This window comes from Mobula birostris, chromosome 7, assembly GCF_030028105.1.
Source record: "Mobula birostris isolate sMobBir1 chromosome 7, sMobBir1.hap1, whole genome shotgun sequence".
NCBI classification, from domain to species: Eukaryota; Metazoa; Chordata; class Chondrichthyes; order Myliobatiformes; family Myliobatidae; genus Mobula; species Mobula birostris.
In genome coordinates, this window is record NC_092376.1 from 128,516,104 (window position 1) to 128,540,991 (window position 24,888).

Below are 24,888 nucleotides of genomic sequence, written 5' to 3' on the forward strand. Positions count from 1 at the left end.
TCAGCAACGTGACACCGGAAACAGAGAACGTTGTCTTAGATAAGACACCTACAACACCTGATGCCACTCCATAAGTCCAGAGACGCTACCCTGAAAGAAACAGAACACCACCCAAAATACTGAACCTTTACAACTGTGAAGTTGTTATGGACTGTTGTTGTGGAAGCATGTTTATTTGGAATATGGTTGATTGAAAGGGAAATTGAATGTTTTGTACATATAGAGTTTATGGTGCATTAATCTAAAGGGGGAGGAAGCGTAATGTATGGATCTATTTCTTTTAGAGCAATGGACCCCCCCCCCTTAGCACAATGTATTGAGCATGTGCATTGTCCTCTCTCGCTCATTGCAATGTGAACACACCAGTTAAAGCCATCTCTGTGTGTGTGCTTTTATTTACTATATATGTCAGTGTCCGCAGGCAAAACAGAGGATGTTTCCAATAATGCAGAGGTTCCTAATCTTTTTAATGCATGGACTCTTACTGCTAACTAAAGAGTCCGTGGAATCCTGCAATAGTGGGAGACTCTAGGAGAGAAGGCACAGCCTCAGAATTGGAGGAAAAGAGATGAGGAGGAATTGCTTTAGCCTGGTACCACCACTCCAGGCAGCACATTCTAGGCCCCCACCCCCACCACATTCCATAAAAAAACTTGCCCCACACATCTCCTCTGCAGTGACTCCCTCTCACCTTAAATGCATGCCTTCTAGTATTAGACATTTCAACTCTTAGAAAAAGATATTGTCTGTCTACTCTATCTATGCCTCTCATAAGCTTATAAACCTCTAGCAGATCTCCCCTCAGCCTGCAGCACTCCAGAGAAAATGACCCAAGTTTGTCCAACCTCTCATTATAGTACATGCCCTCTAATCCAGGCAGCATCTTGGTACACCTCTTCTGAACCTCCTCCGCAGTCTCGACGTCCAGAACGGGGATGCAGTACTCCAGATGCAGCCTAATTAGGATCTTGTAAAGCTGCAACATAACTTTCTGACTTTTGAACTCAGTGCCTCAACTAATAAAGGCAAGGATGCCATATGTCCTTTTAAACACCCTACTGACTTGTGCAGCCACTTTCAGGGAGTCATGAACTTAGGCCCAAGGATTCTTCTGCTCATCAACACTGCCAATGATCTTGCCTTTAACAATGTACTGTCTCTGTGCATTTGACCTACCAAAATGCAACGCTTCACATTTGGCTGGGTTAAAGTCCATCTGTAATGTCGCTGCACATATCTGCAACTGATCTGTATCCTGCTGCATTCTTTGTCAGTCTTCTATTCTATCTGCAACACCACTCATCTTTGAATCATCTGCAAACTTACTAACCCACCCATCTACATTTTCATCCAGGTCAGTTTTATATGTACTGTACATCACTAAACAGCACAGGTCCCAGTACAGATCCCTGTGGAACACCACTAACGACAGACCTTTAACTCTAATAAGTCCCTTCGACCACTACCCTCTGTCTTCTATGGGTAAGCTAGTTCTGAACCTAAATGGCCAATGCACCATTGATCCTATGCTTCATAATCTTATGGATGAGCCTCCCATCAAGGACCTTGTCAAACACCTTATTAAAATTCATGTAGACAACATCCACAACTCTACCTTCATCAATTACCCTCGTCAAAAAACTTAACACAGCACAGGAGCAGGCCGTTTGGCCCACAATGTTGTGCTGAACCAGCTAAAAAGCAAATCAGAAATACCCAAATACTAATCCCTCCTATCCCTCCATCATCCTTACATCCTTGTGCCTATCCAAAAGCCTCTAATGTATTTGCCTCTACCAGTGCATTCCAGGCATCTACCACTCTCAGAGTAAAAAACTTATCCCGCGCATCCTCCTTGAACCAACCCTCTCTCACCTTCAATGCATGCCCTCTGGTATTAGACATTTCATCCCTGGGAAACTGATACACCCTGTCTACTTTATCTATGCCTTCTTATAAACCTCTAATAGTTCCCCTCTCAGTTCTTGGCGCTGCAGAGAAAACAACCCATTTTTCTGGCTTCTCATGATAGCACATGCCCTCTAAATCAGAGAGCATCCCAGTAAACCTCTTCTGCATCCTCCCTAAAGCCTCAACATCCTTCCTATGGTGTGGCAGCCAGAACTGTATGCAATACTCCAGCTGTGGCCAAACCAGAGTTTTATAAAGTTGCAACATAACCTCTTGACTTTTAACACAATGCCTCATCTAATAAAAGCAAGCATTCGATAAACCTTCTTAACCACCCTATTGGCCTCTGTAGCCACTTTCAAGGAGCTATGAACTTGGACCCCAAGATCTCTCTGCTCAGCAACACTGTTAAGAATCTTGCCCTTAATAATGTACTGTCTCCTTGCATTTGCCCTACCAAGCTGCAACACCTCACATTTACCAGGGTTAAACTCCACCTGCCATTTTTGTACCATATCTGTAACTGATCTATATTGCACGATATTGCCAGTCTTTTACACTATCCACAACTTCTCTAATCTTGGTATTATCCACAAACTTACTAACCCCTCCCATCTACATTTTCATCCAGCATAGATCACTGCAGAACACCAGTAATTACAGAGCTCCAACTCGAATAACTCCCTTAAACCACTACCATCTGTCTTCGCTGGGCAAGCTAGTTCTCTATCCAAACAGCCAATCTCTCTCGTCACCTTGGCAAAAAACTCAAATCAAGTTGGTAAGACACAACTTACCCCACACAAAGCCATCCTGGCTCTTCTTAATTAAGCCATGGGTTTCCAAATTATATCCTATCCCTAAGAATTCTCTCTGGTAACTTCCCTATCACTGATATGAGACTCACCAGTCTATAGTTTCCAGTATTATCCCTGGTTCCCTTCTTGAATAATGGAACAACATTAACTACTCACTGGTCCTCCAGGATCTCCTCCATGGCTGGAGAGGCCATAAAAGATATTGATTAAGGTTCCAGCAATCTCTTCTCCTGCCTCTTTCAATAACATGGGGTATATCCCATCAGGCCTTAACTTTAACCCATGCTCTTTAAAGAGACCCAACACTAACTCCTGCTTAACCCCAAAATGCCCTAGCATATGAATACGCTCAGCACTGATCTCGCTATCCTCCACGTCCTTCTTGGTGAATACTGATGTAAAGTACTCATGAGGTACCTCACTGGCATCCAAGTAAACGTTCACCCCTTTATCCTTGAGTGGTCCTACCCTCTCCTAGATATCCTCTTGGGGAGAAAAAACCTACTTTGCCTCATTCTCACCAATATTTCTGCTGCAATTGCATTTATTTATGATAGCAATGGTAAAATGTGCATGATTTATGTTTTTCTTGTGAATGCTGCTTATATGATGCAAAGTACCTGTGATGCTACTACAGTAAGTTTTCCATTACACTTATGCATACATGGACTTGTGCGTATGAAAATAAACTTGACTGACTTTGGAAAACATTCTTTACATAGTCTTGGGAGAATCGAAGTTCTGCTTTCACTGTGCATCATGCTGTATTTTGTGGCATTAAGATTACGATGAGCTTTGTTTGTCACATGTGCATCGTAACATCAAAACGCAGTGTGATGTATCTTCTGTGTCAACAATCAATGCAGTCCAAAAATGTGCTGGGGGGCGGTGTACAAGTGCTTTCAGCACTAACATAGTGTGCCCACGATTTACTGACCACAGCCAGACGTTATGGAATGTGGGAGGGAAACCGAGCAACTGGAGGAAACCCACCCGGTCGGAAGGAGAACCTACAGACTCACTACAGTCAGAAATGGCATTGAACTCGGGTTGCGGGCATTGTAACAGCTTTACGCTAACCACTGTGCTACTGCGCTGCACTCTACACTTTCATGCCATCCTGTAGTGCTCAAGGCGTGGAGATGTTGAGCATCAACAGCAGCACAACTGTATTCTATCGTTACGTGTGACCTGACGACCTAGCATATTATTTTGTCATTAATATTGCAGTGAAACCAACGAGACAATCCTGATTCAACTTAGAGTATTGGACATCCTGACCTTAACTGTAGGACAGTTTTCTGTGGTGTTTGGCGCATGTTCACAGTATACTACCTTCTGTAAAAAGAACAGGTCCAAGCTATTTTAACTCCATCTTCTCATTTAATTCCTGCTGGTTGACTTACTAACCGTAAAAGATTGGGGAGAAGCAAGGGATGTTTGCCAGTCATGATATCATGAGTGCCACCTATGAATCAGAGTGGTTTGCTTCAATGGAGGTCTGTGCATTCCCAGGGAACGGGTGCTCAGGTGTGTGACTTCAAGTCGTAGGAGCAGGATTAGGCTATTTGGCCCATCAAATCTGCTCCCCCATTCAGTCATGGCTGATTTATTTTCCCTCTCAGCCCCACTTACCTGCCTTCTCCCTGAAAGCTTTGTTGCCCCATACTAATTAAGTACCTGTCAATCTCTGCTTTAGATGGGCCCAGTGACTTTGCCTCTACAGTCATCAGGGCAATGAGTTTGACAGATTCACCACCCTCTGTTCTAAAGGGCCATCCTTGGAATCTGAGGCTGTGACCTTTGGTCCTAGGTTCTCAAAAATGTTTTTCCTGCTTTGCACATGTAATAGCAGTTGCCAGTATTTCATTGTTCACTATCTTTGCTGTATGTAGGAATTTCCTGCATTGGGGCAGAACTGCTCACCACACCCTCCTCTTCACCAGTTCTCAGGCATGACCATGTTAATTGGTAAATAATTTGCACCAATATTCCATAATATTTCAAATTTACACTCCACCAGAAGCCAAGACAGATAAATTTCAGCTTTTAAAGTCAGCAATTGTGCCTTAAAAATAGTGCTTTTCACAAGGAAAATGCAAACCATCTCCAAAATGCCTTAGTCAAACCTCACATCAAGTGTGGGGGATGAATGATTGCAACAGTGAGATCTGAGAAATTCCAATCTGCCTCTGGAGACGAGGCATCTGTGGGGATAGTTGAAAGGAATGGAAGAATGAAATAACTGTGGAATATTAAAGCACTGAAGAAGTCATTTGCTGGAGAGGTTTTACCGCTGCAAGAAGTGACAGCAAATGCATTGAACAAAATTAAACAGTTTGATGTGTTTGATGCAATGGAACATTTGTGCTTGCAGGGTGGTGGTTTGTCAGCACGTCCGATGAGCAGGGTTGGGTCCCTGCCACGTGTCTGGAACCTCAGGATGAAGCTCAGGATGACCTTTCAATTGTTAGTGCCAAGCCAGGGGAAGGTAAGCAGCCAAAACAAACAATGAGTTTTATTCAGATATAGCTTGTTCTGCTCTAACCTTAGCATGCTTCTTTATAATCTCTTTTATAATTAACAATATATTAGTTATTTGTGTAGTGGTATTATCTACATGTATTGATTACAAATATTATACATTTATGAATACACAAAATAAATTTATTTTGTGCTAGGAAATAGGCAAAATATCCTCTTATCTAAATTAAAACAGCCAAAGAATTCAGTCACCTTCCATCAACCCATTTGTCTCAAAGCATTTTAAATGTACTAAGCAGAGATAAAAATTAAAGGGCTTTTACCAATTAGCACATAATTTTTGTTGAATATTTAGAAATTTATCTTTAGCAGGTGGGACAAACTTTGCTTTTCTCAGTTTGAACTTTGTGAAAAGACATTAGCCTTGGGATGAATCAGGAGGTTCTGGATTCAAGCATGTTGACAAGACTTTAGCCCTTTAATTAACAAGTTAATGTTGTTTGTTGGAGATTTGATCTTCTTCACACAGAGAGGAACTATCTTCCCCATCTGATAAAAGTAAACAAGTTTATGGCAGTCTTTATCAGTGATAAAGTATGTTCTTCCCTCTGTCCCAGTTATGACATTTATCTCTTAACCAGCATTTATTTAAAAAGAATAACAGTATATCCAGTTATTTATCTTGTTGTTTGTGCGAATGTGCTTTGAGATTGGTTGTTTTGTTTCGTGTTTTAAATTAGTGTCAAGACTGAAAGTACCACTTGACTGTAGGGTTTTGTGATTATGAGCATTATAAAAGACACTAAATAATGTTTTTTTTCTCTTTGCCATTATTTCTTCCTTGCGCTATGTAAGTCACTTCCAATTATATTCAATTCTTCGCACAAAAGGGGTGAGAATCACACAAACAAAATCACAAGCAACATAATAAAAGTAAAGATTTAAGAACTGCTTTGTAGCACACTGTAGGTGTTCATGAGCTCTCTGGGTAGGAAATTAATATTTGTGAATGATGAAGAAGAAAGTGGACAGGGTAGATCAAATGTTGGGAATCAAGGGAAAAAAAAAGCAGCAGGTGCTGGAAATCTAAATTTAAAAACTAAAATGGTGAAAATACTCAGGAGGTCAGATCAAATCTGTGGGAAGGGAAACAGAAACACAAAAGATTCTGCAGTTGCTGGAAATCCAGAGCAACACATACAAAACGCTGGAGGAACTAAGCAAGTCAGGCAGCATCTTTGGAGGGGAAGGAATAGTTGACGTTTGGGCTGAACTCGTCATCAAGACTGATGAAAGGGAAGGGGGAAAGAAGCGAGGATAAGAATATGCAAAGAGGGGAAGGAGTAAAAGCTGACAAGTGATAGATGAAACCAGGTGAAGGGAAAGGAGGAATGAAGTGAGTACTTGGGAAGTGATAGGTAGAAAAGGTAAAGGGCTGAAGAAAAGGGAATCTGATAGGAGAGGACCATGGAAGAAAAGGATGGTGGAATGGCTCCATAGGGAGGTGATGGGGAGGTGAGGAGAAGAGAATGAATAAGAGAGGAGTCAGCATGGAGAATGGAAAAAGGTAAAAAGAAGGGAAGATTATCAGAAGTTGGAAAAATTGAGGTTTGTGACGTCAAGTTGTGGGTCATCCATATGGAGTACGAGGTGTTGCTTCTCCAACATGAGAGTGGCCTCATTGTGGCAGTAGAGGAGGCCATGATGGACATGTCAAAAGGGAAATTGGAAGTAGAATTAAAATGGCTGACCATCGGGAAATCCTACCTGTTGTGATGGATGGAGCAAGGGTGCTTAATGAAGTGGTCCCCATTCTACATTGGGTCTCACTGATGTAGAGGAGGCTGCGTCAGGAGCATGAGATATGGGGGATGCCCTAACAGACTTGCAAGTGAAGGGTTGTCATACCTGGAAGGAGTGTTTGGGGTCCTAAATAGTGGTGAGCGAGGAGATGTGGGGTAGGTGTAGTACTTGTCCCACTTGCAGGGCCAGGTACCAGGAGGGAGATCAGTGGGCAGTCAAATAGAGAGGTAACCCTACAGAAAATGGAGACTACAGGGCAGGGAGAAGGAAAGATGTGTTTACTAGTAGGATCCCTTTGAAGGTGGCAAAAGTTATGGAGAAAAGAGTTAATCTTTCAGGTTGAAGACCCCTCATCAAAAGGGCCTTCAATTTGAAATGTTAACTCTTTCTGTTTCCACAGATACAAACTGAGCTGAAGAATATTAGCAGACATGAACTTCAGATTGCAGCTCCTGCCATTGATCTCGGCAGCTCCAACACCTCAGGGCATATTCAAAACCCGGACTCCATCAACGACCATGGACCCCTTCACAGCGATTGCGCAACCACCAACTGCGACTCCAGCCTTGAACTCCAGGCCGGGTCTTTATGTGCCGCTGTTGTGACTCCCGTCTCCCCTTCCCCCACCAATACCCTGCAATCCCGTCTCCTTCAGATCCCACCGTCAGCTCCTGGGTACTCAGAGGCTCCATCTTCCTCTCACCCCAACCCTCCCCTCTCCATTGACACCCCCAGCCTTCCCCCTCCCGCCGCTGATCCCAGCTCTCAAGATTCCAGCCTTGAACTCCAGGCCGGGTCTTTATATGCTGCTGTTGTGACTCCCGTCTCCCCTTCCCCCACCACCACCTCACAGCCCCACCTCCCTCAGATCCCACTGTCAACTCCTGGGCCCTCAGAGGCTCCATCTTCCTCTCACCCCAACCCTCCCCTCTCCACTGATACCCCCAGCCTCCCCCCTCCCCCCTCTGATCCCAACTCTCATCCGTGCCGGGTCTTTACCATCCCCTCCGACCTTCAACTGCCGGAGGCAGAATGCTCTGTTCTCAGTAAGGGCCTCACGTTTGTCCCCCTTCGCCCACACCTCAGCGAGTTCCGTGTTCGCCATGATGCGGAACTTTTCTTCTGCCGTCTCCGTCTCCGAGCCTACTTCTTCGGCAAGGACTCTTCCACCCCCACCGATGACCCCTTCTCCCGTCTTCAACCCTCCTCTTCTTCATGGACACCCCGCTCTGGTCTTCTGCCTGCTCTGGATCTCTTTATCGCTAATTGCCGACGGGACATCAACCGTCTCGACTTCACCGCACCTTGTCCCCATTCCAACCTCACTCATTCCGAACGCTCTGCTCTCCACTCCCTCTGCACTAATCCTAATCTTATTATTAAACCCGCTGATAAGGGGGGTGCTGTTGTAGTCTGGCATACTGACCTCTACCTTGCCGAGGCACAGCGACAACTCGAGGATACCTCCTCTTATTTACCCCTCGATCGTGACCCCACTAAGGAGCACCAGGCCATTGTCTCCCACACCATCACCGACTTTATCCGCTCAGGGGATCTCCCATACACTGCTACCAACCTTATAGTTCCCACACCCGGCACTTCCCGTTTCTACCTCCTACCCAAGATCCACAAACCTGCCTGTCCTGGCCGACCTATTGTCTCAGCTTGCTCCTGCCCCACCGAACTCATTTCTGCATACCTCGACACTGTTTTATCACCCCTTGTTCAATCCCTTCCGACCTATGTTCGTGACACTTCTCACGCTCTTAAACTTTTCGATGATTTTAAGTTCCCTGGCCCCCACCGCTTTATTTTCACCATGGATGTCCAGTCCTTATATACTTCCATCCCCCATCAGGAAGGTCTTAAAGCTCTACGCTTCTTTTTGGATTCCAGACCTAATCAGTTCCCCTCTACCACCACTCTGCTCCGTCTAGCGGAATTAGCCCTTACTCTTAATAATTTCTCCTTTGGCTCCTCCCACTTCCTCCAAACTAAAGGTGTAGCTATGGGCACCCGTATGGGTCCTAGCTATGCCTGCCTTTTTGTTGGGTTTGTGGAACAATCTATGTTCCGTGCCTATCCTGGTATCTGTCCCCCACTTTTCCTTCGCTACATCGATGACTGCATTGGCGCTGCTTCCTGCACGCATGCAGAACTCGTTGACTTTATTAACTTTGCCTCCAACTTTCACCCTGCCCTCAAGTTTACCTGGTCCATTTCCGACACCTCCCTCCCCTTTCTAGATCTTTCTGTCTCTGTCTCTGGAGACAGCTTATCCACTGATGTCTACTATAAGCCTACTGACTCTCACAGCTATCTATCTGGACTATTCCTCTTCTCACCCTGTCTCTTGCAAAAACGCCATCCCCTTCTTGCAATTCCTCCGTCTCCGCCGCATCTGCTCTCAGGATGAGGCTTTTCATTCTAGGACGAGGGAGATGTCTTCCTTTTTTAAAGAAAGGGGCTTCCCTTCCTCCACTATCAACTCTGCTCTTAAACGCATCTCCCCCATTTCACGTACATCTGCTTTCACTCCATCCTCTCGCCACCCCACTAGGAATAGGGTTCCCCTGGTCCTCACCTACCACCCCACCAGCCTCCGGGTCCAACATATTATTCTCCGTAACTTCCGCCACCTCCAACGGGATCCCACCACTAAGCACATCTTTCCCTCCCCCCCTCTCTCTGCATTCCGCAGGGATCGCTCCCTACACAACTCCCTTGTCCATTCGTCCCCCCCATCCCTTCCCACTGATCTCCCTCCTGGCACTTATCCATGTAAGCGGAACAAGTGCTACACATGCCCTTACACTTCCTCCCTTACCACCATTCAGGGCCCCAAACAGTCCTTCCAGGTGAGGCAACACTTCACCTGTGAGTCGACTGGGGTGATATACTGCGTCCGGTGCTCCCGATGTGGCCTTTTATATATTGGCGAGACCCGACGCAGACTGAGAGACCGCTTTGCTGTACATCTACGCTCTGTCCGCCAGAGAAAGCAGGATCTCCCAGTGGCCACACATTTTAATTCCACATCCCATTCCCATTCTGACATGTCCATCCACGGCCTCCTCTACTGTAAAGATGAAGCCACACTCAGGTTGGAGGAACAACACCTTATATTCCGTCTGGGTAGCCTCCAACCTGATGGCATGAACATCGACTTCTCTAACTTCCGCTAAGGCCCCACCTCCCCCTCGTACCCCATCTGTTACTCATTTTTATGCACACATTCTTTCTCTCACTCTCCTTTTTCTCCCTCTGTCCCTCTGAATATACCTCTTGCCCATCCTCTGGGCGCCCCCCTCCCTTGTCTTTCTTCCTGGACCTCCTGTCCCATGATCCTCTCGTATCCCCTTTTACCTATCACCTGTCCAGCTCTTGGCTCTATCCCTCCCCCTCCTGTCTTCTCCTATCATTTTGGATCTCCCCCTCCCCCTCCAACTTTCAAATCCCTTACTCACTCTTCCTTCAGTTAGTCCTGACGAAGAGACTCGGCCTGAAACATCGACTGCACCTCTTCCTACAGATGCTGCCTGGCCTGCTGCGTTCACCAGCAACTTTGATGTGTGTTGCTTGAATTTCCAGCATCTGCAGAATTCCTGTTGTTTGTGAAGAATATTCACGCCATTTTCTGTTTTTATTTTATGCAGATGTTTTAAGTGAAAATGTATTAAGTTGCCTCAGCCCAACACTAAGAACTGTCTCCCTGGGCATCAACGAATCAATGTGTCTGGATTATACTTATTCGTTTATAAAGCTTTCAGGGCACTGACCATGAGAAGAGAGATTTAAGTGTTATGGCTATTGGACAGAGAATAATTAGACAATGTGCGCAGAAGTAATTTGTTTATTCATTTCAAAGTAACTTTTATTAGTTACATTGTAAATTATTATTTCTCTACCTGTATATAGATAATCCCAGTTCATTGTGTGATGCTGCAATTGTACTCTTTCCTGACAGTGGCAGTGCTTTCTATCAGTAGCAAAAGATTATTCAACAACATAAAAGTCAAAGTCTATAATGAGACTAAGCATAAATAATCTCCCAGCTTTTAATGCTTGATTAATATTTTCCTTCTCTGTTATATTAGTTTCCCTGAAGAACTGAGAGTTTTTTTGAAAACTAGAAATACATTTTCAAGGGAATGAAGACTAATCCTGTATCTTAATGTTTGACAGTAATTGTTTTGTTTATCTTGGCCTCTATATATCAGATGTTTTTCTCTATTCATTTACTTTATTTTTTAATTAGAAAAAGAGCTTGGTAACAGGCCCTTCCAGCCCAGTGAGCCCAATACACCCAAGCGATCAATTAACCTAATAACCCGTACATCTTCGGAATGTGGGGGAATCTGATGCACCCAGAAGAAACTGCTACAATCACGGGGAGAACATAGAAACTCTTTACAGACAGCTGTGCTATTGAACCCAAGTGGATAGCTTAATATATTTTAAAATTATGATTAAGTAATATTTTTGACAGATATCAAAGTACCAACACGATTTTTATTTCCTGTGGTCGTCAACAATAGTTTTACAGTGTGTTTATGTTGATCAATGGTAAATGGCTTAATTGCCCATTCTATGATTTTTAAGAATGCAACAAGTTTTATTGTAGTGCAGTTAGAATCATTAATGAGCTCTTTATACTCTGTCATCAATTCCCACTTTCCAACATGCTGCCAGTCATTAAGCCATTCTGGTCTCTGCCAAGACATTTCGGCCGTCGGCGGACTTTAGGAGACTTATACATCAGTTTCTGGGGTCAAGGTGGATGGACACGTGCTTGCTGTTATGGAATCCTGTGTATCTGCTTGCTATATTTCATGTGTCTTGTCCATATGTTTTGCATGAAGTTGCTTAGCAAAGTTTGCTTTGCTACATTTATTTTTAATTTGTCCAATCCCAGAAAATGTTCACATAATTTTGAACCCATTAGCAACTGACAGAAGCTGTGCTCTTGCTCAAAGCTGTAGAAATCTGTTGTGAATGGTGTTTTCTGCAAAGCCATTCTTGTAGAAGGGTAACAATGCCATGATACATTACCTGTTTAACGATTATTCTCGACGAACGCCATTTTGTGCAGTCTCATTTGTACAGGTCATATCCTAATATGCTCCCAAAGAACTGTAGATTTTGAATGAAAAATATCCTTCACCTATTTTAGATTCCAGATTGATCTTCTAGAATGTCAGCTGTCTTTCCATTCTAATATAAGGTATTGCTTAAATGAGATGATTGGCCCCAGACATCATCATTGCATTTGAATTCATCTTCCAAATACCTGTTAAAAATTTGCACGTCATAAAGCTGAATTTGATCATTTGTTAACATAGCTTAAACCCGTTTTCCCTTCGGAACCTTATTCATTTGTGGGTTCACACTCGGGTATGTCCTTTGTGATCAAGCCTATTAGGTCATGCCTAGCAGAAGCAAAACTTGCCCATTGGCCCATCCACAGTCAAGCCCCCACTCACACTATGTTTTTGATATTCTTCCGACATTCCCATCCACACCCTTCATTTTCTACCATTCACTTACGTACGTACCAGAGACAATCTACAGTGGCCAGTAGCTACCAAACAGCACATCTTTGAGATGTGGTAAGAAACTGTAGCACCCTCAAGAAATCCACAAAGTTTCATGGGGAGCGTACAAACCCTTCATGGGGAGCGTAAAAACCCTATACAGACAGCAGTGGATATCAGGATTGAACTGGTTGCTGGAGCTGTGGGCCACAATGAACTGCACCATGACAATCAATCTTCAGTTTCATTCATTGAGGATGTTCCTATTTTAACTATATTTCATAAAAAAAAACTTTTTATCCATGTGAATATCTTTTACTAGGAATTTAGATCACATAGTATTGATCTCCGCATAATTTCATTTTTTATTTAAGGAAAAAAACCTAATAAAATAGAGTCCCTTTTGGCTCTGTGCTGAATACTTATTTTATAAGCATTGATATGATCTATTTTGACATTCTTTATTTTGAAAAGGATGTTTATGACTCCAACACTTTTTCTTCATTTCAAATAATAAAATTGGTTAATTATCCCTCTCCACATCCCTCTCCCTCCCCCCTCTCTTCCTCCCTCCCCCCTCTCTCTTCCTCTCCATCCCTCTCTCTCCCCTTTTCTCTAACCTCTCTCTCCCTCCCTTATTTGTAATTTTTCTTTTGTGCTTTTGATACCATTCATTACAGCACTGTAGGTATGACTACCATAAGGAGTGATCTTTGTCTATTTTCCAAATGTTAGTCATACTTTGCCAACTACAGTCATTCCAAATTTAATCAGCATTTATTGCACATAAGAAGGTAAATATTATCATTCAAAATGTATGGTCTCTAAATCCTTACTGGTATTTATGGGAACTTATTTCAGGAACACCATTAAATAAGCTGAAGAACTGAAAAGTTCAAATGGAATTTAAGATTATGTTTTATTATATAATGAAAACAGTCTGTTTTTTGTCACTGCCAAAAACCCTAGTCTTCTGAAAAGTAAAGTTACTTCCCATGTAGATTAGTTCAAAACTGCCTTCCTTAACAAATTTTGTAGCTTACAACCTGACTTGTGGAACAGTGGTGATTAATTTCTGTAATGAGAGACCCCATGTCAGCTGGGCAGTAGAAACTTAATTCAAAAACTTGCATGATGGTCATATTTTCTGTGGTCACAATGCGTTCATCATCCTGATCATTTGTTTTTTTTTCCTACACAACCAGTCTTTCTTTCTACTCTGCTCCCACTGCAGCATGAAGTCTTAATACATGTTTTTAAAGAGCTGTTGTTAATCAATACAAGCACATTCCATTAATCTGGACACTGCAAAATCCTGTGTTTAAATTTAATTTATTCATAACCTAAGTACCATTCAGATCTTTTTCAAGAGCTTCAAGCATCATTGTTAATCATACTTTTGTTTTGCTAATTACTATGACGTACTGCTTTGAGTGCAATATAAACTTGTTTTCTTTTCAGAGGAGATTTTTGTGGTCATTTATCCATACTCAGCAAGAGATAATGATGAGATTGATTTGGAAAGAGGCGCTGTGGTGGAAGTTATACAGAAGAATCTGGAAGGCTGGTGGAAAATCAGGTAATTCAAATACCCCAAAGAGAGGAAAATGCATTGCACTTGTGTAGAAGCAGCAGGGATGTAGATTTATACACTTTTTATTTGAATGCATCATACTAAAATTAACGTTTACATGAGCGTTTATTCACTTATTCTGTAAATGGCAAACTTTGCTTGGCTTGGCAACAGGAATTCAGCCCTGACCCCCACCCCCGTCAACTTGAATTGCCTGTTGCACATATGCTTGTTAACGGTTTGGCTGAGATTGACTGCATAAAATTACTGAAAGACCATCTTTTACATGACTACCACTCTGTTTTACTGGGGATTACTGATGGCAGCAAGAAGAGTACATTACTTCTTTGTAGTCAAAATGCAGTACTTATGTGAAAAACATACTTGGCATTGATTTGGAGCAGAGGTTTCTATTGCAAACATACTATATGCCTTCTAACCACGAACAAGAGAAATTCTACAGATGCTGGAAATCCAAGCAACACACACAAAATGTTGGAGGAACTCAGCAGGCCAGGCAGCATCTATGGGAAAGAGCAGCGGTCCCCAACCATCGGGCCACGGACCGGTACCGGGCCGCAAAACTTGTGCTACTGGGCCACGAGGAAACGATATGATTTGGCGATATGAGTCAGCTGCGCCTTTCCTCATTCCCTGTCACGCCCACTGTCGAACTTGAACGCACGCGAGCTCATTACGCACGCGTCATCCATGTCAGCATGGGAAGAGGATCAACTCCTCGAGCTTGCAAATGTCAGCGGGCTGAAGAGTATGTTTGACATAACATCTCTGCTGGATCAAAGTCAAGACTAAATATCCTGAGATAGCCACGAAAGCACTGAAAACGTTGCTTCCATTTCCAACATATCTCTGCAAAGTGGGGTTTTCTGCAACAAATGCAACGAAAGCTAAATTGCGGAATAGACTGTACATAAGGAACCCCCTTCGAGTATCGCTGTCTCCCATCACCCTCAATGGGACTGTGTGGTTGCAGGAAAACAACCCCAGGGCTCCCACTGATTCAACGATGTTGGTGTGTTGCAATGATTTTATATGTTCATACAAAGAAAATATGCGGTGTGTTTAATATCCAAACGTTACTTAAAATGTTATGATGCTATTGACTTATAAGTGACTTATAATTGACTTATCACTATATTCATGCAAGGAAAATATGTGCTGTGTGTTTAATATTAAATTTGTTGGATAAACCCTTTTAGAAATGAAATTGAGTGTATTAGCCACTTATAAGTGACTTATAATTGACTTATCATCTATATTCCGGTCGTGATTAACAGCCCCCCCCCCCCACCCCACCCCAGGGTTGCCAACTGTCCTGTATTTGCCGGGACATCCCGTATATTGGGTTAAATTGGTTTGTCCCATACGGGACCACCCTTGCCCCATATTTCCCCCGCTAAGGTAGAGCGTTCCTATGAAGCCTTCTGTGCTGAAATGGCATAAAGTGAAGAAGCAATTACCATTAATTTATATGGGAAAAATTTTTGAATGTTCCCAGACCCAAAAATAACCTACCAAATCATACCAAATAACATATAAGACCTAAAATAACACTAACATATAGTAAAAGCAGGAATGATATGATAAATACACCGCCTAAATAAAGTAGAAATAATGTATGTACAGTGTAGTTTCACTGAACAGAATCGTCAAAAATGATTTGTAGAAAAAAATCAGCACGTACACGCATGCGCACGTCAGGTGTCCGTGCAAGGCTTCATAGTCATGGCAGTCTTTCTCGGGGTAAACACAAGTGTCCCGTATTTGACTGCTACTCTTGTCCCTTATTTTTGGGAGTGAGAAAGTTGGCAACCCTCCTCCCCCCCACCCCCCCGGTCGGTCAGTGCGCAAGAATATTGTCAATATTAAACTGGTCCGCGGTGCAAAAAAGGTTGGGGACCCCTTGGAAAGAGTACGGTTGATGGTTCAGCTCCTGCTGAAGGCTGTCGGCCTGAAACGCTGACTGTTCTCTTTTCCATAAATGCTGCCTGGCCTGCTGAGTTCTTCTAGCTCTGTATGTCTTCCACAGTGATCTCTTTTGCTTGAGATGTGTCAATGATTCCAAGGCAAGGTCTGTCTCATTGTGTATATCTAAAATAATTAGGAAATGTAACAATAGTACTTTTGCCTCTTGAGCACATATGCTACTTAGATTAGATTAGACTCTTTTTCACTCTTTTTCCAAAGATCAAATAGAGTAAGCTCTTATTGAGATATGGTCTGATATGAATTGATACTGTACTTTTCAAAAGATGAACAATTGTAATGACTGATAAATTAACGTACTTGCAAAATTTCTGCCCTTTTGGTCTTAGTGAAAGCCTTTGAGCCTTTTCCTTTAAAACAATATCCGGTTTCAAAATCTGCTGGCAGGCTTTGTTCCAATCACTGGTTTATGTCTAGCTGCTCACATTCAGAAAGTGAGCCCAGAGATTTTCCAAGTATAGTGGAGGGGAAGTCCTTTTTGATCTGTCTGAAAAATTGTGCATGAAAATTATGTTAATTCCAATTCATTAGCTAGATAGCAGTTACCACTTACTAGTCTTAATTTTCTAATGTATTTTAAAAATTAGTTTTAAAAGATATCAGACCAGAATTTGAATTTCACCTGTATTTGGTGCACCAAATGTATGCTAAAGTTAAAGCAAACACCAACTCAAAAAATTGGAACATCCTTCCTTTAAGAAATTACCATAGTTTACTTCCTTTAATTAAAACTAATATATAGCTTCCCAGTCACTGCTGTTTGGATGTTTGGAGGAAAGTGATGCAATGCTGTTCAAAGATTTCTCTCTCCACAGGAGGTTAAACATTGGAGAACGGTGTGATTGATAGGTTAAGTACATGGGTCTTATTCATGAAGTAGGGTAAATCTACTTCCTGGCCACAATCTGCAGTCCCAAACAGTTAGTAGCAGCATCTGGTCTGTGAACTCCAGTTTTGTGATATTGAAGAGTACAGGCTATGAAGTTCAATATGTAAAAACAATATCCTGGGGGTTATTTTAAATATGACAAGGTTCACCACTTTCAGCATATCTTCCTTCTTCAATTGTGTATTAACAATACAAATGTTAAATTATGTTTTTCTTTAAATCAAATTTCTGCCATTAATGCTGCAAATATTAATAGCATTATTATGTGCTCAAGATCTTGACATTGAAATGATAGCAGTGTTAAGGCAAACTGTATAATTGGATTGTAAGTATACACATCCAATTTTCACATATGCGAAACTTTACCAAGAAAGTTGAGCAAAACATTCAAAGTATGGCCCCAATTTCAGGTTATGTGCAATTAATGCACAGACTTTTTCTCCCCAACCAATTTCAAGGCTCCAACGATAAATAGCTCTAATAGTTAGCATGGGAAAATGTTTCTGAGCCTTCCAAAAGATGAAAACCACTCTCCACACAAAAAAAAACACATGTCCACCGCAGAGGGAAAAAGTGCTGACCAGATCCTTGGGGTTTGTCCTGTCCAGCTGACGGAAGGGAATTTTTTCTGCAGTTAGTACAAATATGAGGTGATGTAGGCTTTTAAACTTTACACAGATTTTTGCAGAGTGTGTCATAAATGTAAGCTTGCCTGCAGAAACTGCAAATTCAAAAATTCATCCTCTGTTAGCACCAGCATATTGTGCCAAAATCAGTGCTGCACAGTTCTTGAAGTTGAAAGTAACAATCAAAGATAGCAAGCTGTTGCTTTTGTTTATAGTTTACGATCTTCTGTTGTTTAGGTCTCAGATTTGATCTTGGAATTAGTCCCTTTATCTGAAGAATTATCTATACCATACAGACTCTAATCTCTTTCCATACCTCTGGAGACAGGAGATTACTGCATAACAAAAGCAGTATTGTAGTTTTTTATGTGGTAAAAGTACTTCTAAACTTGCTGTTTTACTTTCAGATTATGCAACAAAGTAAATGCCTATATGTTGTCTATGTGCAAATTTGCTGATTATTCTGAGAATCCATTCAAATGCTTTCTGCACTTCGTTTATCACAAGAAAACGGTCACCTGGCAAGGCTGCACATGGTTTAGTTACTGCTGATTTAATGGCAGAAGAAACCAGATGCTATTGAGATGAATAGCACAGCACATTTAGTGGGCAGTTAGATAATCAGACATAGCAGAAGACAACGAAAAGATATACAGGTGTTCCCCGCTTTTCGAACGTTCACTTTACGAAACCTCACTGTTATGAAAGACCTACATTAGTACCCTGTCTTCGCTTTCAGAAGGTGTTTTCACTGTTACGAAAAAAAGCAGCGCGCAATAAAAAATTCAGCACACAAAAAAAATCAGCGCGCGATAAAAGGCAGCGCGCGCCCCGAGCAGCCACTCTCCCCAGGAACTGCATTCTAGCCGGCATTGCTTAAACACGTGCCTGTGAGCAGCCGTTTGCAAGATGAGTTCTATGGTGTCGGAAAAGCCTAGCGTAAAACTAGACATAATTAAGCGTTTTCATCGTGGTGAACGAAGTAAGGACTAAATGAGTTTGGCTTGTGGAAGCTGACGAAGATGATGTTGAAGAGGTTTTGGCATCCCATGACCAAGAACTGATAGATGAAGAGCTGATGCAATTGGAAGAGGAAAGGATAACAATCGAAACCGAATACAGTAGTGAAAGTGAAGCAACTACGTGAGATTTTCGCTGCAATGATAAAGTACGACTTTAATTTTGGAAGGGTACGCAGGTTTAGGGGATATTTGCAAGATGGTTTGAGTCCTTACAAAGAACTGTATGATAGAAAAATGCGCGAGGCTCAGCAGTCAAGCAAGCCTTCCACATCAGCCACAGCAGACGACAAACCTCGAACTTCGACCTCGAGGTGGGCAGTCATAGGAGAAGATGAACTGCCTGCTCTAATGGAAACAGACGACGAGATGACACCCCAGTATCCCACCACCCCAACACCCAGGCCGCGGACAGATACTGTACGGATTCGTGGAGAATGCAGCAGTAGCTGGGAGGCACACAGCACATCTTTAAGAAAAAAAGCCAAAATAAACATGCTAATTAATTAGGTGCCGCCCCACACGTAAATGTCGGCCCAGATCAAAGGCGATGCAATTGGCAATCAGCACTGATCTGGGCCGACAATTAAGTGCCGGGCAGCACCTAATTAATTAGCATGTTTATTTCAGCTTTATTTTGGTATGATTTGGCAGCTTCATAGCTTAAAGGTTACTGGAGAGCACTTGCGCCGTGTTTTTGCCAGTAGCGCTTGCATGAGATTTTCTGTACAGAGAGCAGTGCAGTAATGATTGTGGAAAAGTAATTCTACTTTATATAGGCTTTGCATTTCTCATATCATTCCTGCTTTTACTATATGTTACTGTTAAATTTTATGTGTTATTTGGCATGATTTGGTAGGTTATTTTTGGGTCTGCGAACACTCACAAAATTTTCCCATATAAATAAATGGTAATTGCTTCTTCGCTTTACGACATTTCGGCTTACGAACCGTTTCATAGGAACACTCTACCTTCGGACGGCGGGGGAAACCTGTACTGGTAGGGCTGGATGCAATCCACGAAGAGAAAGCTTGTTTGGAACTGCATGGAACAATTGGAGTTTTTTTGTCATATATTTGATAACATCGTACTTTTTTCATGCCTTTTCTATCTCCCGTTTTAACTTGTTCCCCAAGTACTGGCTGTTGTTGAGAGGCCTTTATGTTACTCCCTTCAGGGTTTTCTGTACCCCTTCAGTTTCTTAACTCTGTCCACAAGCACTCTACATCTCTTTCTAAGGATTTTTCATTTTTTACCAACAGAGCCACCCACACCCTCTGCCTACCCATGCCTCTCCATTCAGTACATTGTGTATCCTTGGATGCTAAGCTCCCAACTATGATCTTCTTTCAGCCACTACTCAGTGATGCCCACAATGTCATACGGCCAATCTCTAACTGTGCTACAAGATGGTCTAATCCTGTGTATTGTGTGCATTCAGATACAAGACCTTCAGTCCTGTAAACATCACCCTTTTTGATTTTGCCCCCATGTTACACTTCAGCTCACCTGCCATTTTGCGCCATCATCTGCCTGTCCTTCCTCACAGTCTTGGTACACGGTGCATCTCCTTGTATTCCAGCTACTCCACCCTCAGCTCTTTCAGTCCAGTTCCAACTCCTCTGCCGAATCAGTTGAACAACTCCAGCAAATCTGCCCACAAGGATGTTGATGCCATTTAAATTCAGGCGTAATCCATCCTTTTTGTACATCATATCTTCGCCAGAATTGGTACCAATGATCCAGAAATCGGAAACCCTGCCCCCTGCAATATCTGGGTGTCTGGTTCATATTCACAGAATCTCTTGGTCTGCTGCTATAACTATGGAAGCCCTACCACTGCTGCACTCCTGTGCTGTTCCTTTCACTGGGAGACAGACTCACTCCCAGAGACCTCATCCCTATGACTTCCCCCTGGTAGCTCTCCCCCCCCACCCCGCCTACCCACCTAACAGTATCCAAAGCTGAATACCTCTTATTGAGGGGAACGGCCACAGGGGTACTCTGTCCTACCAGCCTATTCCCTTTCCATCTTCTGACAGTCACACAGCTATGTGCCTCCTGCAACTTAGGGGCTACTAACTCCCTCCAGCTTCAGCTCCATCCAGTTCCCAAACATGGTTTGTAAGAAAAGTGCAACTTGATGCACCTCACGCAGACGTAGTTATCAGGGAGACTAGAGGTCTCCCAGAATTCCCACAGCTCACACAAAGTTCATAGCACTAACCCCGTACCCATTTTCACAGTTTTTTGACAAGGTGACGAGAGAGATTGATGAGGGTAGGGTGGTGAATGTTGTCTACCTGGATTTTAGTAAGGCGTTTGACAAAGTTCGTCATGGGAGGCTTATACAGATATTAAGATGCATGGGTGTACAGTGAATTGGCTGTTTGGATCAAGAACTGCCTGACGTACAGAAGGCAGAGGGTAGTGGTTGAAGGGACTAACTGGAGGTCTGCAGTTAGTGGTGTTCCACACGGATCTATGCTGGAGTCTCTGTCGTTTGTGGTGTATGTCAATGACCTGGATGAAAATGTAGATGGGCGGGTTAGTAAATGTAGGTGGGCAGACAATACCAAGATTGGTGGAGCTGTGCAGAGTGCAGAAGATTGGCAAATAATACAGTGCGATATAGATCAGTTGCAGATGTGGGCAGAGATAAAACCAGATAACCCAGATAAACGTGAGGTGTTGTACCTTGATGGGGCAAAAGCAAGGAGACAGTACACTGTTTAGGGCAAGATCCTTAACAATGTTGCTGAGCAGGGAGATCTTGGGATCCATGTTCATAGCTCCTTGAAAGTGGCTACACAGGACAATGAGTTGGTTAAGGCGGCTTATGGAATGCTTGCTTTTATTAGTCAAGGCATTGAGTTCAAAAGTCAAGGATGTGGAGGCTTTGGCGAGGGTGCAGAAGAGGTTCACCAGGATGCTGCCTGGTTTGTAGGGCATGTGCTATCATGAGAGTCTGGATGAAGTTGGGTTGTTTTCTCTGGAGCAGTGAAGGCTGAGGGGAGATCTGATAGAGGTTTCTAAGATTATGAGAGGCATAGATGGAATAGACAGGGAGTATCTGTTTCCAGCATTGAAATGTCTAATACCAGAGGGCATGCATTGATGGTGAAAGGGGGTAGGTTTAAAGGAGATTTGAGTGGTAAGTTTTTTTACTCAGAGAGCGGTGGATGCCTGCAATGCGCTGCCTGGTATGGTGGTAGAGGCAAATACATTGGAGGTTTTTAAGAGACATTTAGATAGGCACATAAATGTGAGGAAGATGGGAGGATATGGACTTTGTTTAGATAGGAGGGATTAGTGTTTGGATGTTTTCTGATTTGCTTTTTATCTCGTTTGGCACAACATTGTGGGCTAAAGGGCCTTTGCCAGTGCTGTATGGTACTATGTTCTAGCACTAGCTATGAACTCATAAACAAACAAAAACTTACTTAGAGCCTTCGCCCCTTCTCGCATAAGGTTTTTGAGCCAAAGTCTGACCATCTAACACTGGCCCACCCAGCTATTGCCCACAGTGGCTGCTCTGCTTACAACTCACTTCTTTTTATTGGCCTTTGCCAAGTGACTAATAGATTGTTAAAATTGAAGCCTAAGTGTCCCAAAAGGCCCTGAACTCTACTTCAACCTCACACTACCTCTCCCACAAGTGAGTGCTCACAATGATTGAAGCTTGCCAAAAAGTTTTGAAAGGCCCCAAGCACTTTTTAAATCTCGTGTTGCCTCTTCCACAAGTTACACCACCTGTGTGCCATTACTGAGATTTCTTGCCACATTGACCATCACCATAAGATATAGCAGCTGAGTTAGGCCATTTGTCCCATCGAGTCTGCTCTGCCATTTCATCATGGCTCTCAGCCCCTATCTCCTGCCTTCTCCCTATATCCCTTCATGTCCTGACCAATCAAGAATCTATCAACCTCTGCCTTAAACATACATAAAGACTTGGCCTCCACAGCTGCCTGTGGCAAAGAATTCCACAGATTCACCACTCTGTCTAAACAAATTTCTCCTCTTTTCCATTCTAAAAGGATACCACTCTATTCTGGGGCTACGTTCTCTTCCACCATAGGAAACATCCTCTCCACACCCACTCTATCAAGGCCTTTCACCATTTGACAGATTTCAATATGATCACCCCTTATTCTTCTGAATTCTAGTGAATACAGGTCCCGGGCCATAAATTCATATGACAAGCCATTTGACCCTGGAATCATTTTCTGAACCTCTTTTGAACCCTCTCCAGTTTCAGCATATCCTTTCTAAGAGAAGGGGTCCAAACCTGCTTGCAATATTGCAAGTGAGGCCTTGCTTTTATCTCTTAGTCTTCAAATGAATATAAAAATGTAATATTAACATTTGCCTTCCTCACCACGGACTCACTTGCAATTTAACCTTTCGGGTTTCCTGCACAAGGACTCCTAAATCCCTTTGTGCCTCAGTTTTTTGTATTTCTCTCTATTTGGAAAATATTTTTAATTTCTTCATTTCTTCCGCCAAAGTGCATGACTACACACTTCCGGACATTGTATTCCATCTGTCATTTCTTTGCCCATTCTCTTAATCTGTCTAAGGACTTCTGTAGCCTCTCTACTTCTGCAAAACCTGCTCCTCTACTACCTTCATATCGTCTGCAAACTTTGCAACAAAGCCATCAAATTTATCATCCAAATCATTGACATATAACATAAAAAGAATTGGTCCCAACACAGACCACTGTGGAACATCACTAGTCACCTGCAGCCGGTCAGAAAAGGCTCCCTTTGTTCACACTCTTTGCCCCTTGCCAATCAGCTACTGCTTTATCCATGCTGGAAACTTCCCTGTAATACCGTGGACTCAGAGTTTGATAAGCAGCCTCATGTCTGGCACCTTGTCAAAGGCTTTCTGAAAATCCAAGTACACAACATCAACTGATTCTCCTTTGTCTATCCTACTTGTTACTTCTTCAAAGAATTCCACAAAATTTTCTCTGGAGGAACCATGCCTACTACAGCCTATTTTATCATGTGCCTCCAAGTACACTGAGACCTCATCCTTATAAATAACTCCAGCATCTTCCCCACCACTGAGGTCAGACTGACTGGCCTATAGTTTCCTTTCTTCTGTCTATCTCCTTTCTTGAAGAGCAGAGTAACATTTGTAACTAGACCATAAGACCATAAGATATAGGAGCAGAAGCAGGCCGTTCAGCCCATCGAGTCTGCTCCACCATTCAATCATGGGCTGATCCAGTTCTTCCAGTCATCCCCACTCCCCTGCTTCATACCTTTTGATGCCCTGGCTAATCAAGAACCTATCTATCTCTGCCTTAAATACACCCATTGACTTGTCCTCCATAGCCGCTCGTGGCAACAAATTCCAGAGATTTACCACCCACTGACTAAAGTAATTTCTCTGCATCTCAGTTCTAAATGGACATCCTTCAATCCTGAAGTCATGTCCTCTTGTCCTAGATTCCCCTACCATGGGAAATAACTTTGCCATATCTGATCTGTTCAGGCCTGTAATTTTCAAGTCTTCTGGTACCATTCCAGAAACTAGCGATTCTCAAAAGTATTACTAATGCCTCCATAATCTCTTTTGCCACCTCTTTCAGAACTCTGTGGTGTACACCGTCTGGTACATGTGACATATTTACCTTCAGACATTTCAGTTTCCCAATAACCTTCGGTTTAGTTTTAGTAACTTCACACACTTCATGCCCCTAACACCTGGAACTTCCACCACACTGTGTGTTCCACAGTGAAGGATAATGCAAAATACTTAACCAGTTTCTACACTATTTCTTTGTCTCCCATTGCTACCTTTTCAGCATCGTTTTCCAGCGGATTGTAGGATTTGACTATAACTCACCCTGCTTATTAACAGTACATCTTGTGTTTAAATAGTTAACTTATTTATCTAGTTTAAAATAATGATGTAACTTTATTTCTTTAAAAATGCTGTCCTAGACAGCTTCCATTGCTTGAAGTGGTTTAGTTAACTGGTGCCACTTCCTTTTTCCTGTTTCTTTTCCAGTGTAGAGCTTATTATAATTTGAACAAATAACCAGCATGTGTACCATGAGTCATTGGAGTTAAGATGAACAGATGTTAAGAGTAGAACAGCTTGAGATCGTTCAATTACTTCTTTTTTTAACCATTCTTGCTCATGATATAATTTTATGCATACAAATCCCTATTAAAATACACTGTGTGTGTGTGTGTGGTCAG

The 24,888-nt window shown here is 42.6% G+C and overlaps 1 protein-coding gene across 6 annotated transcripts in view; it reads left to right on the plus strand.

The window, feature by feature from the left end:
- Positions 1-24,888, plus strand: part of sh3pxd2b (SH3 and PX domains 2B) — a 318,737-nt gene that overhangs the window by 267,998 nt on the left and 25,851 nt on the right. For all 6 annotated transcript variants that reach the window (XM_072263727.1, XM_072263730.1, XM_072263725.1 and 3 more), the window contains 2 exons: positions 5,107-5,220; positions 14,012-14,129. In XM_072263727.1, the coding sequence (XP_072119828.1) occupies positions 5,107-5,220; positions 14,012-14,129 (232 nt within the window). The remainder of the gene's footprint in view (positions 1-5,106; positions 5,221-14,011; positions 14,130-24,888) is intronic.